This window comes from Fundulus heteroclitus, chromosome 3 (genome assembly GCF_011125445.2).
Source record: "Fundulus heteroclitus isolate FHET01 chromosome 3, MU-UCD_Fhet_4.1, whole genome shotgun sequence".
Taxonomy (NCBI): Eukaryota; Metazoa; Chordata; class Actinopteri; order Cyprinodontiformes; family Fundulidae; genus Fundulus; species Fundulus heteroclitus.
Window position 1 is genome coordinate 6,983,235 of NC_046363.1, and position 15,950 is coordinate 6,999,184.

Below are 15,950 nucleotides of genomic sequence, written 5' to 3' on the forward strand. Positions count from 1 at the left end.
AGTGGTGTTTTGGTGGCTAGTGTGTGATGGGCTTCACTGGAAGATGGCCACCAAATCACTTCCTACATTTGGTACCTTGTTGTATTCGGTTTCCAACGCCGAATAAAACAAATGTAATAATAATAATAATAGAATAAAAATAAAAATATAACGTAAAATAAGGATCTAAAAGTATTTATTCTGTGAAGTTTTAATTTACCCAAAGAACTTGGATCGGGCCTTATCTGGCATGTCGCGTTCAACAATTTATTTATTTATTTATTCGAACATGATACAAATATAAAAATAAAATAGTGCACAGTAACAAGAAGTGCATAAGAAAGAAGAGAAAATACAGATTTTTGTTTCAGTTAACATATCATGCTCAAATAGTATCAAAGAGGTGGAGAGGGATTGCAAGATAGAGCCTGAAGGCCAAACAATAACGCGGTCTGAAAAATTATGCCCATTTAACCTTTGTTTCCGTTTTGTACAGACAGTGCCTAATTTCATAATTATGTCATGCCATAAAACTGTGTGGGTGCATTAGACTAAGCTGAAAGGAGTTAAAGAGCATTCTTTCTGGCAAATAAAACCCCAGGTCATTTCCAGGAATTAAAGAAGATTATTGCTAAATAAGTAATAATGAGTTTGTTATAGTTTAATAGCATTTCTACAGCAGTATCCATTATCTGGTATAGCTTTCAAAAGTATTCACACCCCTCGAATATATAATTATATATTTTGTCAAGTTATGACCAAAAAAATTCAATGCATTTTATTGAGATGTTTTATCTGAAACCTGCAAGAACAATGCATGAGAAAAACTAATATGTTAGCTAAATAAAACCTGAAGGTGTGGAGTGTATTTTGCATTCAGTTCCCTTTACACTTATGCCAAAAATCTAGGGCAGCCACAATCACTCAGAAGTCAGCTAAGCAGTACACAAAGACCAGTTTTAGAGCAATAAATGGCCCATTCTGAATGGGCCTCAGGCGTGTTGAGCAGACCAGGACCCAGTCCCTTGCTTCATCCATGTCACCCAGCAGGCTGCTTCCTGACAGGGTTCTCCGTAGGAGCTCCCAGTCTACAGGTAAAACCCTAGACCTTCGCCTCCGCCAGTCTCCAAGGTTCCTCCTGTGTCGCCAACCTCCAGACATCATTCTTCGATGACCTTCAGATCACCCACCAGAACTCTGTTTTTCTTTGCTTTTTGACCTCCTTCCTAGGCCTCCTCCGCCCCGCGTGTATGGGTTACTTTTGTTTTTCCTCCTGTCTGTGTACTTCATTCTTAGCTCATTTATATTCAGTTAGATTACTTTCCTGTGTTCCTCCTTGTTTGCCCCTATTAATTATTCTTGCTCAGTCAGAGCCTCCAGGTAATTCAGTAGGGCCCTTTACCTGCAGCTCCTGATGTAGCCCACAGCCTGCACCTGTTTTCATCCATTATTAAAGCCCTCAGTTTGTCACTGTCACTGGGATCTTTTGCTGACTGTCTCCATGTCCTTATCCGGTGTTCCATGTCGTGTTCTCCTCATTCTGGCTCTGTAAATACTCTGTGATCGTCATTTCAGCTTTCAGGTGTATCATCCTGCTCCTGAGCTCTTGTTTGCACTTTGGTCCTAAACTACAAGTTGTGATGCAAGATGGCAAAGCTGTAAAAGACATGTTGCAAAGATCTTACAGCTGTTATTGTAAAGTATTGACTCAAATGTGCTATATGTGCTATACATGCAACATTTAAATGTTATTTTAAGAAGAAAATTGGATCTCATATTATTTTTTGCACTTCTCAATTATGTGCTAATATTTGTGTTAGCCCTAAAATTCCCCCAAATACAGTAAGGTTTTGCCAAATACTGTGGCAAAATCTGGAAAAGTTGCAGGAGAGTGAATACCTTTGCAAATAACTTTATGTGTCTCACTGTTCATTGTTGTAATTGTGAATAGTTTGGATGGGGTTTTATGAAAGGCTGCTGTTGCATGAACTACACTTTATACTCACTTGGAAAAATGGTTAGGCACCAAGTTGTGCTCCCAGAAGTAATACTCAGACAGAGGTCCTATGCAGTAGCATCACAAGGGGAGCAATATAAGATCCAGGTGGTCTGAAGGACCCTGCATGCGTGGCATGCTTTAAAAAATGGCGCAGGATGACAGGATATATGTGGATACCCTAATGTACCCATCGATTGCAACGTTAGGCCACAGTGACTGTGATGAACCTTTAAAGGCAAGGCATATTCATGATAGCTGATTGAGCTATGTGCAAAGTTAAGGTTTGTACAAAGCATTAAATCCACCCTTTTAGCCATCAAGATAAACCACAGCATTATACTTTAGGGCTTTAATTGGTAGATTGTTTAAGATTAATACAACCATTTCTAATGATGGAAATGTAAAAAGAAGAGACAAGCCAGCAGCGTAAAAAAGGATGAAAAGTGGGCAGATCTGACTATTCTAATGAATACATTCTGCTTAAACTATTAAACACCTTTAGGCCTTTATCCCCCTGAGAAATGCCAGCATAGATGCATGTAAAGCTTTTCACGTTTCTGTCTGTTGCAGAACCAGTAACTGAAACAGCTTATTCCTCACTGAAGCTAAGGAGAGATCAGCGGCACACTTCCCAGCACTGGTATGTGTGTCCCGATAATGTCCCTGCAGACTGGCTTGTTGCCAGCCACGGGCAAACTTGAGCCTATCGTTTGATGTCAAGGGTTGGCTCCAGACAGACCAAGCATTGTGTCCCAAACAATAAACCCCAGACCCTCTGAACTATAAACATGTCCCTTTGGGGGGCGTTTTCCTCGTGTACTTTGCAGGAGACACCCATAATCAGGAAATCTGAGCTGACTTTTCTAAATTTAGCAACTCTAAAACCTCGAGTGCTACTGACTTGGCACCAATCATCATCTGTCTCCTTCTCTAATAAAGTGCTAAAGCATCTGGAATGTTGACTGAGGCTCAACTCTGAAGTTGAGGTTAATCATTTCAGACATTAGTCAATATCAATAATGTCAAAAAGTGGCCGCGCCTAAATGAGTAATGTAATGTGAAAGCACTAAATATCTGGGTCTTCCCCTTATAACATCAATATTATTCTTTGCTCCACTGTTACTAGACATAAAGTGGGAGGAGACATGGGACTCTTGATCGCAACTTCTTTATAGTTTTAGATGCACTTAAGAAAGGAAAAATGGTTTTGTGTAGTTTCTTTGCTTGAGATGGTTCAAGCTATAAAGGTAACACAGATGGAAAATCAGCACATGAGGCCATTTACACACAAACATACACAAAATCACCAGAAGGGGATGCTAATAAATATATATACAACTACAAGGAAAGGGAAAAGGCAGAGGTAATGTTTAACCTTATGCATGATTATCAAAACCCACAATCATCTCTTCTTTTTTTTTTTTTTTTTTTTTTTACAAAATATGACAAAAATGGACAAAGCAAGAAATACAAAATGTTCACGTTATATCAATCTATGCATTTATTTGACGTCTCACTCCCTTCTGCAGCGTTTTGGATGATCTGTGCTCGTGAAAACGACTGACCGCTGTACTACCCTAGTTCTGCCAGTGGGTGTCGCTGCGGCCCAATCAGTGCGCGGTGTGACGGAGGCCTTCCGGTTCCTCTGTCGGATCAGCTGACTCTGATGCTGCTGTCAGGAGACCTCACGATCTGCGCTCAATGGCAACTATGAACACCGTCAGGCCATAGAAACCCCCCCAGGCTGCCGTATCTCCACCAGTGAAACCAACGCGGTCAGGACGCGGGTGAGTGAAGTTGTTAACGAGAGAGGAAAAACCACCGGTTGTTGTTTTTGTTAGCAAAGCTAGCTAAAGCGCTAGCGGCAGCTAATCCCTGCTGGACGCTGCCTGACCTTAACCATGGGTTTTCTTCCGCTCACTCAACACACAGTGTTGTGTTGGCCCATTGGTCGGGACGGACATTACGTAGGAGATGTAATAAGTGAAGGCCAGGATGACAGTGGCTCCCCTTTGATCCAACTCCTGATTAGCCAGCCTAATGGCATGACTGTAGTAGAGCCATTCATCGGTGCCTTTTAGTTGGAAAAACACGTCAGCACGTCGCCTTAGACGTATTGCAGTCAAGCAACAGCAATTGTTTAGGACGATGCTTCTCGTTTCTTACTTGGATGTTTGGGTTATTGCGGGAACAACAGAGACAACATTCCTAAAGCGGCTTTCCTTACAGTTTTCTGAGGCTTCTCCGGAGGTGTAAACATGACCGAGTTTTGGCTGATCTCCGCTCCCGGCGAGAAGACCTGCCAACAGACATGGGACAAACTGATGGCAGCGACCACACGCACTAACATCCTGTCCACCAATCACAAGTTCAGCATCCCAGACCTCAAGGTTAGAATGGATTCCAGCACTTCTCTGTTTCTCACTCTGTTCTGCTTTCCCCCCCCCCATAAGCTCCTGTGCAGTGAATCATGATGTGTGTCTGCTCTTGTAAATTGGCACAATTTTCTACCTTTCACTTTTCAGGACATTGCCCCCCCCCCACCCATTTGTAAATGCAATATAAAATCGATCTAGGATTTAGATAACTCACCGTGTGTGTTCCGCCGTTAAGAGTGAGTTTGAAAAGCAGTCTTGGTTTGCTGCAGTGTTGCTTAGGCAAAGGTTTGATCCACAGAGCAGCTCAGACCGCTGGTTCAGTTCGTCTCCGTGCTGAACACGACGTAACGGTACTGACGTTGTTTCTGCGTGGAGCTGCGGTGTCCTCCTGGAATCATTAGCGATGCATGAGCAGCCCCAGACAGAGAGGCGCCACCCTAAGCTCACAGGGCCCCACTGGGTGTCACTGCAGGCTGGTTAGGCTCCAGATGCCCGTGTTCAAACACAGACTAGGTGACCCTGCTTGGAAGACAATCCCACAAGTAATGCAACAAAAGTCCTAATAATTTTTTTTTTGTTGTTGTTGTATGTAACAGGTTGGAACGCTTGATGTCTTGGTTGGACTTTCAGATGAACTGGCCAAGTTAGATTCGTTTGTTGAAAGGTATGCATGTTGCTTCAGACTTCATAACTAGAAATGGTTTGTTTTTCTAACTTTTGATGATCAAAAGCACTAAGCAGTTCAATATTGGACAATTTTCTCTCCATTGACTTGATCTGTAGTTTACAAATCCCCCCCTACACACACACACACACACACACACACACACACACACGTAAAAAAAGAGTATGTTTTAGTTTATAATTGGAGATTATAATGAGAATTGCAACTCTTTTTTTTCTGTTTTATTCTAAACTACTATGTCTTAATATGCAGGATATTCTTATTTCTTTTTTTTTTGTGTCCTCAAAAAAATAAATTGGAATTATAAGGTAGATTTTTAAAGAAAGCGGTTCATCGGTATCGACTAGTGAAAAGCATGATCGGTGCTTCCCTATCAATAACTTGAACATGCTCCACTGACGGTCAGCTGTAGCCGGTTCACCGTTCTCTGGTCTCTTCCCTGACTTTGTAGCCTTGAGGAATTTTGCAGGAACTTGACACCAGTGAGCTTCTGGAGTCTAAACTTAGCCATTTACAGTTGGGTGACACATCAGCAGCTCTTTATTTCTAACCCTTTTTTCCCCCCCATATGATGCATGTGGCATAAATTTACCCGGCTGGAAATGTTTTTCATCCAAAGCTCACACGCCGCTGTTACTGCCTGAGCTGTGCTCTGCTTCCACCGTGGGCATTTCCACATCTGCGAGAAAAACCGACCTTACAACACAGCATTGGTTGTCTGCCGGTGATTAATCTAGTTCCTGTTTGAAGTTTATGTTAAGAAAATCTGAAAAGAAATTGTAATAACAGACATGTGTTTGTCAGCGCTGAATCATTTAGGCTTTGGGTGCAACAGATTTTGAACACTTTTTATGCGATCTATAACAAGCATGGGGATGCTAAAATAAAGCACACGTAGCTGATGTTTGTCGTGCAGCTTTCAGCCCTTTGCTGCGACTTGGCGAACGTAAAATGCTTTGATGCGCTGCTGAACGGTGTCATTCACGATGTTGAACCCTGAAAGTCGGCTGTGTTGGAACCAGCCGTTGTCAAAAGCTCACGCTGGCGTTTATGTGCGAAAGCTTTTGATGTTTCAGGAGCGGCAGGAGCTCCTTGCTTGTGGCTTATGAGAGCACATCGTAATTTGGTGTCTTCTGGGTTTTCGCAGTGTGGTGAAGAAGGTTGCTCAGTACATGGCTGATGTGCTGGAGGACAGCCGGGACAAAGTGCAGGAGAACCTGCTGGCCAACGGAGGTACGCTGATGACTTTAACTGGGATTTAGCAACAGTGTAACAAAACTAAAGCTGGTTTACTCTGGATAATCTAAAAAATAAAAAGGGGTTTCCCCTCAGTGATTTAGTCCTAATTTGAAGTTCTAATCAATTTAACGTAGCAAAAATGTATAAAACTTTTACAGGTAGACCTTTTACAGTACATGTTACAGGTTTCAGGAAATGCTACTTTTACTTTGCTCTGTTCTCTGCAATTCCAGAGAATTCCAGAAATAAATATATACTACCTGAAGTTTTGAATTTTTGTCACATTACAACCTCAAATCTGGATTTCATAGACCAACACTGTGCAAAATTTGGATGTAGAAGGATGCATTGTGTTTTAAAATCTTTTACAAATTAATGATGGTGTTTGTATTCAGATCGCCTGAGGCAGTTCTTTGTAGAAACTTTTACTGCAGTTTCAGCTCGAGGTCTTGAGTCGTGCCTCAACCAGCTTCAGACATGCAGAAGCTGAGTTTCTGGTCCATTTTCCTTTGCAAAATAACTCTAGCTCAGTCAGACGGGATGGAGTGATCCTACATTTCTAATTCATGAATTTTCAGTTGGGTTTCGGTCTAGACTTTGACTAGGCCATTCTGATACAGACAGTTGCCATGATTATTTCCGTTGTAGCTCTGTCTGTATGCTTTGGGTCATTGCCTCGATGGAAGGTGAAGCTGCGCTCCAGTTCGAAGACGTTTCTGGTCTTCAGCAGGTTTTCTACAAGGATTGCTCTGTATTTAGCTCCATTCATCTTCTCATTGTCTCTGGCCAATTCTCCTGTTCCTGCTGAGGAGGAGTCATCCCACAGCATGATGCTGCCATCACCATGTTTCTCTTCTGGGATGTTAGCACTCGTTTTCCATCACACAGAGTTTTGGATATAGGTCAAAAGGTTCAGCCTAGGTCTGATCTGAGTAGAGCACCTTCTGTCTCCTACAGCAATAATAGCAAATGAGACTTCATATGGTGTTTTTCCCCCCAACATTTCCTCACTATGAAAGAGCGACAAGTAAAGGCCAGATTTGTAGAGTGCACAACGAAGAGTTACCCTGATGAAATATTCTAGTATGAGATATTGAAAAGCTCAGGCCTTTTTCGTAACCTATGTTCTCTTACTAATCTTTCAGGCCTTAATTGAGCAACTGGATTTATAATGAGATTATTTATACACAGGTTGACTTTCCTTTTAGGGGAGTTTACTGGATTTTATCTAGGGGTACCAAAGTAAGGGGGGTTGAATACAATTGCACACCACACTTTTAAGATTTGCATTAAGAATGCATTTAAAAAAAAGTATTCTTCTTCTTTACAAATATAGGCTGCTTTATGTTAGTCTATCATATACTGATGAAATGCCTTCAGATTTGTGGTTGTAATGTGACATATTGAGGAAAAACTACCAAGACACTGTGATCCAGTAAAAGTGCAAGATTCTCCCACCTTCTGTCTAACATCGTCTGATAATCAGAAAGAAATGGCTTGACAGACGCTTGTATCTGTGTCTTAGTGGACCTCGTCACCTACATCACACGGTTCCAGTGGGACATGGCCAAATATCCCATAAAACAGTCCCTTAAAAACATCTCCGAAATCATCTCAAAGGTAGGTCTGCCAGCTAGATTTAAATAATCTAAATGCATATTAGTTTGCTAAATGATCATTAGTTTGCTGGATTATTTATGTCTTGGCAATAAGTGGTTGGTTTTGCCTTTGTTTCCATCTTTGTTGAATTTGCCATCAAATGCTTTTAGGTTCTTTGTAAGTCATTAAGTCTTTCTCACTTGTTTTGTTCAGCAAGTGACCCAAATTGACAATGACCTAAAGGCCAGAGCATCAGCTTATAATAACCTGAAGGGAAACCTGCAGAACTTGGAAAGGAAGAACGCGTAAGTGATATACACCTGAAAAAGATCTGCGTTGAACTCTGTGTGATTTGAGGCGCTGTTTGTGAGAGAGAATCAAGAAGTGCTGCGGTGAAGGCGTCTCTGTGGGGCTTTATTACTCTGCTGATTCCCATCTGGTCATCAAATCCTCCTCATAAAAAGGCTGGCAGGTCCCTTTTTGTTTCTTCATCTTTGGGTTTGCGTTGCTGTAACACTGTTTCTACCACCAGGGGGAGTTTGCTGACCAGGAGCCTGGCTGATATTGTCAAGAAGGAGAATTTCGTCCTCGACTCAGAGTACCTGATTACTATGCTGGTGGTTGTACCAAAGTGAGTCTAGCTTCTAGTCAGCCTCCACACAGTCATGATTGACTGAAAGCTTTGGATCAGAAAGTAACCCGCTGCTTTGTTCTTGTAGGGTATCCTATGGCGACTGGGAGAAAACATATGAAACACTGGCTGAGATGGTGGTGCCTCGATCCTCAAAGTATGTAATAAAAATCAGATGAAACTGCCACACTGACCATTTTCACACCTCTTTCTGTAACTCAGGTTTACAGAGACTTAATCTTTCCAATCTCGCGATCATATTAAACCCATAATTCCCGTTTTCCTCCAGTCTGCTGTTTGAGGACAGCGACAGTGGGCTGTTCAGCGTTACCCTGTTCAGGAAAGCCATAGACGACTTCAAACACAAAGCCAGAGAGAACAAGTAAGAATCTTGAATTTAATCCTAGCCGTTATCCCACCCCTGACCGAGCCGTCTTTCAAGGCCTGTGGCTTTACACGAAGAGGCGTTTGTGGGATTAAATGAAGCTTTCGGTCCTGGCAGATTCACGGTGAGAGATTTCCAGTACAACGAAGAGGAGATGAAGGCTGACAAGGAGGAGATGACGAGGCTCTCCACAGATAAGAAGAAGCAGTTTGTAAGTGAAGTCAATGCTTACATATAGCTTGACTGATTCCTGTTAGATTGTTTGTTTTTCTATATAAGTGTGAAGGAGCACAGGGAAGTCTTTGAGGAAAAAATTGTAACAATTTTTTTTTTTTTTACAAAACCCCCCCCCCAAACTTAACACAGGAACTGACCTTCCAAACTGACACAAGGGGAACATGAAATACATCTACTTAAACAAAAACTGCAACAAAAGACCAAACTAATCTGGACAATACCAAATCAGCAACCTATGAGGAAAAAGGACTTAAATAATTAGACTTACCAAATTTAATTGCAACCCCCCCCCCCCCCCCAAAAAAAAAAAAAAGAACAAAACCCTTCCTACACCTTCTAAAACCAAGTGGAAGAGTCCAACTAGGCCTCAGTGCCATTGAGGAGAGCCTTTGCAGCGGGGGACTCCTTTCCTTTCCTGGCCACAACCACATGGCAGACTCCCAGGAACTGGCAACTCAAATGAAAAGTATATTCATTTAAAGTAAAGCAAAAAAGCAAGAAATGACAAAATGAGTCAACTAAATTTGTGCACCCAAATAGTTAACCCGTGCCAAGTCCCCTAAGCAAAAGAGTGAAATACAGTACAGTGAAAGGTAAAAGATTTATTTAAATGAAAAGGGTTACCAGACCATTCATTGTGTGGCTGCACATGCTGCCATCACAACAGTTTAGAAATAGAAAGTCATTAAAAGTACAGTATTTAAACCTATACTACTGTTTTAGACTGTTATAACCACTGTGTACATGTATTTTCAATAATTTTAGCTCGTGTTCTACAAGCTTTATCATAAATTATATAAATAAACACCCCTGGCCCAATGTGGGAAATGTCATCCTGGAGGATTTTTTTCCCATCATGTTCTCTGTGAAAACTAGCAATGTTTGCTTTTAAGTGAAAAGACCAGGTACACCCTGAATCAGCTTAAACGTGTCTGCTGTGTAACCAGCAGCAGGGAGACTCGCTTATCGACCTCAGGTACAGAGAGAGAAGCTGGGGCCTTCTGCAGAGTCAGAGGTGTGCCTATAATAATTTAGATGGAAAGTAAACGTTTAAACCGTACCTGACAGATAAACCTAGAAGTGAAGTCCATGTATAACAGACGCTCTTCTTTCTGTCTCTGCAGGGCCCCCTTGTCCGGTGGTTAAAAGTGAACTTCAGTGAAGCCTTCATTGCGTGGATTCACATTAAAGCACTAAGGGTCTTTGTGGAATCGGTTTTGAGGTATTCATGTAACACTGGGGGTTTCCATGCTGAGCATAGACGGAGTGGTGCTGAAGTCGTTTCCCACGATGCTTCCTTGTAGATACGGGCTGCCAGTGAACTTTCAGGCAATGCTCCTGCAGCCCAACAAGAAGACCATGAAGAAGCTGCGGGAGGTGCTCAATGACCTGTACAAACACCTAGACAGCAGCGCAGCAGCTATCATTGATGTGAGTGCTTTGATAACACCCGTCTACTACTCTTATGACCATTGAAGAAATGCAAGCTTTTGCTAGTAAAACAACATGGACTGTACTTTGGATTCTAATAATTTATTCTATAATACAAACAGTAATGTGGCTACAGTAATGGACACACTTATGTTACTACATGATATTAGCATATTACCAAGAGATGTAATTGTGATATTTTAAAATGAGGTAATTATGTTAATCTACCCATATCCTTATTCTTTGTCCATCAGTATGGTAACCTGACCTCTTTCCTAGAGTTTTAGCATCTCTGTCCCCAGGATCTATAAAGTCTGAGGATTCAACTGGCCAAGTGCATTTTTGGCCAGCAGGGTTTAAATGCAGGGTATCTGGAAGATATTAGTATATCTGTCTGTCTGATATAGAGATATATCTAGATCTATACTCTTTCCTCCATTGAAATTGTTAATGGCTGTGATTTGATATATGTCATAGTTCTACTACGTATGTACAAGTAGTAAAAACCTCTAAAGCATCTAATGTAAGCATTTTTATGATATATTAGGGAAACTTCTACAAAAATGTGATTTTGACCCCCCCCCCCCCTTTGTGTTATAACTTAAATTAGATTTTTTTGATTAACTCAAAATGCTATCATAATAGTACTCTCCTTGTTTAGGGCTCCCAGTGCAAAAATAACATGCTGTAAGCCAGGTGGCTTGTTTAACTCATGTTTTGACCAGCATCAGGAAAATAATCAACATCTTTAAAGGCTGGGAAAATTCTGTCCTTGCAATATTTTTTTTTTTTTAGGTAATTTACAAAGGAAGACATGTCAAGATTGACTTCAGTCTAAGAACATCCTCTTTGTTTTTTACAACTACGTCCCTCTCCTAAAAACATTTAGCTGTTTTTGCACTTTGACTGCATCGTGAATTATTTTTTATGACAGAAAACGTTGTCGTGAAAAATATTCTTCCTCTTCTCTTTGTTTTAGTTGTTGCTGGTTTTGAGTTTGTTTTCAGTGTAACTGTGGAAGCTGAGCTCCCTCTGGTGGTAACAGCAGGTCACCGCAAGCTAGTTTCTCCGTTTGGAAGCAGTCGTAATTTAGAAGTGACAATAAACTAGTTAAAAAATAATTAGAATGAAGAGACCCTGTTGTTTGATGTTAAAAATAAAACAAAGGACAAAATATCAAACTGAAGTCATCACTCTCAAAAAAGTTAATAAAACAATTACTGTGGCAACACCAGTGACATTCCACATATGCAATGAAACAGAAAAAACAGAAGAAATGTGGACATTTAACTAGGTATCCACCAGAGGAAGACTCCCACAATATGATAACCTTGAGTAAAATACCAATGAATGTAAAAGTAGAATTAATTATTCCTACTCTGTAGTTGAAGAAAAAAACCAATTCTATTTATACAATTTATCAAAGCTTTTGGTTTTTTATAACTGTGAATATTTCTAAGCAGCTGCGTTGATTTGTCTTGTAAGCCGCTGTCTCTAGGAGCTCATTACTGGAGGAAGAGAACAATGCACAATGCTACCAGTTTAGAAGTCTTACAGTTTTAAAGCATCTTTACATTCTGGTACTGGAACCGACTCTTAAGGAAGCTTAAATATTTTAGATGCAAAACAGCATTTTAGTCAACTTTTATGGTGTTAAAAATGTAGCTGTTCACTACTTTTGAGAATTCTGTGTTGTTGCTTTGCTCTATGGAAAAGGAAATAGCTTATTTTCAACAATGTTAGACCTTCTAGATCTTTCTGCTCGGTTGTTTTGATTGTTTTCATTGTGTTAATGTTGTGGGACAGGATAGACTTAGGAAGTAATCTTTCCACTATGTTGGTTTTAAATAAACCAGGGCAGTAAATTAAACATTGATTCCATAAACTTAGCGAGATTTAAGCTGTGTTTCAGATGATTCATCAGATAAAACTCAAATCATTGCTTCAACACTAATAACTAACACAACCTCTTGTTCTGCTTTGTTCCAGTCTGCAATGGACATCCCAGGCCTGAACCTGAGCCAGCAGGAGTACTACCCCTACGTCTACTACAAGATCGACTGCAACCTGTTGGATTTCAAAGTTTAAACTGTTGCTCAGCATTCGTCCTCATGCTGCGTGTGTATTGAGTTATGCTCTTCCTCGTGCTACCCTCCCTGTCCTCTCACTCTGTCCCCCTCCTGGTCAGCTTCTGCAAACGACTGCTGCATGATCATTCCCGGTGGTGATAACAAGGTTCATCTAAAGACTTCTACCGCCTTTACAACCAAGGGACAGAAAGACTTTTTATATATTATTGTCCTTGTCCAAAGTTTCTTTTTCTTTTCAACGCAAGTGATTCGTTTTTTTTTTTGTTTTTTTTGTTTTTTGATGTTAAGTAAATCAGGAAATCATACTGGAGAGTTATATATTTACGGTCATTCCACATGTGCTGGTGTGTATTTATAGCTGCATCTGTGCTGGTGTTCAGAGATTTATGTTTACATACTGGGTAGTTTCATCATTGTACCCATGACAACAACACCCTGTACGCATTTCTGAGTCTGGGGTGAACACGCCCTGCCCCTCCACCCCCCGCAGATGTCGTGAAACCAACTTCTTATCTGTGTTGTTTGTTGTTGCGCGTATCTGCTGTCAAAAAGAGATCAGAGTATTGTGAAAGCAAGTGATTAAATAAATGAATCTATGTAATTAAAAGCAAGAATTTATGTGTGAATAAAACAGCTAAGGCCTGGATGCTGAACTGTGATTTATTGCTTAGCCACACAATAACGTGCATGTGATAAAACTTAGACACATAAGCAGCAACTGTTTAATAAACCATGATCCTCCATGAAGCTGTGTGATGACTGATCATGTGCAGAGCCATAGGCAATTTCACTTTTTGATTAGAAATTATTTGGAGTTTAACTGCGAAACTCTCAAGACAGCAGGGGCCACCAGAGACACTTGTGCATGTCTTTGGTTTGCAGAGCACGCTTTCACAAACATTTGTTGTGTGTACAATCTGAAGGAAGGCTTGCACAAGGGATTGTGAAATTAGTTACATTTTAAATAAAGTAAGAAAAAGCTCGATATCCAAAAGCTTTGATGTTAAATACCAAGAGATTCACAGATTCACTTCTATTTTTACAGTGCAGTAAATATTTAAGAGCATAATCTTGGACATAATGTTTTTTAGTGAAAAACAGTCCATCTGAGTTATTAGAGCAGCACGCTTATGTCTTTCCTTAGACTGTCCGACATAAACGCCACATTCATTTACTGTCTCCTGCAAACGTATTCACACCCCTTAAACCTTTTAAATAACTGCAATGTCTAATTGATATATTTTTTTTATTAGATCAATACAAAGTGGCATGTAATTCTGGAGTAGAAAAAGGAGCTTGGTTTGTGAGTTATTTTACATGTATTCATAAAAAACATTTGAATTCAGGGTCCTTTACTCTCACACCCTAAATAAAATGCAGCACATATTGTCTTCAGATCTAATTTAATTAGCAAACAGAGTCCAACTCTATGTAATTTAATATCAGTACAAATAAAGCTGTTCTGTCAAACCATCGGTGTTAGAGAACATCAGTGAACAAACATCGTCATGAAGACCCAAACCGTGTGTTGAGGTGAGTCTGACTATTTCTCGCTGGTACTCCTTAATTACGCGGCCCTGCCAGGTGCTAAGACTCTGGATAACATGGCTGTCAGGATCTTAGCAGTACACCACCCTTTACATAACAAACCCTTTACCACATAAAAGTGGCAATTATACAGAGGGGAGTATTAGCAAATATTAAAAGTTGAATAGTTTCTCCAGCTAATTAAATCTTTAAAGTCTGCCTAGGGATTGTGATCCATTGATGGTTGATGGTTTACTCCCAGAATGCTCTAAAATGACTACTAGGGCTAGCTCTGGGGACAAGAATGCTGGTCAGAGTTTAGGGGAAGATGTTTGGAGCTACATTTGGGCAATCCTGGAAGAAAACCCGTTAGAGTCAACATGAGGCTTAAAATTGGGGAGATTTACTTTCCAGCAGGTAAACAGCAAGAGAAATGATTTTAGATCGAAACTTTTTTTCCGCCATAAAATATTTATTTAACCTAACAAAAGACCCATTGAGATCAAGAGCTCTTTCACAAGGGTGATCTGGCCAACAAAGACGGTAGCCATATGTCCACTGTGATGTGTGCAAAGAAGTTGTATGTTACAATAGCACAGTCATACTGAACTAAATCCAAAGGAGAATCTGTGACAATACTTGATAATTACCTTTTGCAAACACAAATCTGACCGATCTGACATAGCCTGAGATGTTTTGCAAAGAAGAAAGGCAAACATTTACATCTAAAATCTTACAGACACATCCCAAAAGAGTTGCAACTATGTTTGCAGCAAAAGGTGATTCTATAAGGTATCAAATCAGGGGACAAAGGCCTGCCTCCCTCTCTTTATTTGGTACAATCCCAATAAAATAAGAGAAGTTTATGGCTGCAAAATGAACAAATGTGTAACTGGTCTCGGGTTCAAAGAAGCTGATTTTGCAAGTATATTTTATGCTCACTGCCATAGCAAATAAACAATGACAAATGTTTATGAGTTGCTGATTTTGTTGGTGGGGACTCGGCCTATGTTTCCTCCTACAATTTCTGTCCACCACGGTCTCACAAGGCAGGTGACAGGCTACCACAAAACATCCCATTCAGACAAGAAAATCCCCGATAGACCACACACACACACACACACACACACACACACACACACACACACACACACACACACACACACACACACACACACACACACACACACACACACACCAAAGGCAGGCTGTGAATACTAAATAAAAAAATATTGCTGTCAGAGTATCAGAAAACAGCCTTCAACACATCAATATTAAAGTTAACCTTTGACTCAACACGCATCCTACACCATGATTCTTTATGTAAATGTTATATTCTGTTTATTTGCCCTTGAAAAAACATCTTTCACCAGTCCTGATGTTCTCAGGGGGCTTAGAAGACCTCTAAGCCCCCTTAAGAGACTATTATTTCTACTCTGTACTCAGTTTTTAATGAGTCGGTTTTATCCTCCTAACCGTTCTTTAAAGTGAGTATATGAAGAATGGCACAATAAGCTGATCAGGCTCCCTTACCTTAACTAAAGTCTCTGATCACAGCAGCTGGCTTCCTCTCAGCTTCTGAGCTGAGCTCTGTCTGGTGGTCCCTAACCTGGGTACAACTCCCACTTATGCCCGGTACACAATGTGCGATTTTGGGCAGTCACAGATGCCCAAAATTCCTCCTGGACTCCCTCCTTCCTCAGAATGATGAGCTAGATGTAATCTCCTCCAAGTTATTTTACGAAGTCAAATTCAATCAGATTATACAGA

General features: G+C 40.5%; 1 protein-coding gene across 1 annotated transcript; it reads left to right on the forward strand.

Moving 5' to 3' along the window:
- The first annotated feature begins 3,609 nt into the window (after window positions 1-3,609).
- atp6v1c1a (ATPase H+ transporting V1 subunit C1a) lies at window positions 3,610-13,400 on the forward strand. The gene is made up of 13 exons (XM_036129348.1): window positions 3,610-3,765; window positions 4,208-4,368; window positions 4,953-5,020; window positions 6,189-6,274; window positions 7,806-7,900; window positions 8,093-8,184; window positions 8,412-8,510; window positions 8,599-8,667; window positions 8,800-8,892; window positions 9,013-9,106; window positions 10,257-10,354; window positions 10,437-10,563; window positions 12,553-13,400. The coding sequence occupies exons 2-13, from the start codon at window positions 4,237-4,239 to the stop codon at window positions 12,649-12,651; spliced, it is 1,152 nt and encodes a 383-aa protein (XP_035985241.1). The 5' UTR covers window positions 3,610-3,765; window positions 4,208-4,236; the 3' UTR covers window positions 12,652-13,400.
- The last annotated feature ends 2,550 nt before the right edge of the window (window positions 13,401-15,950 follow it).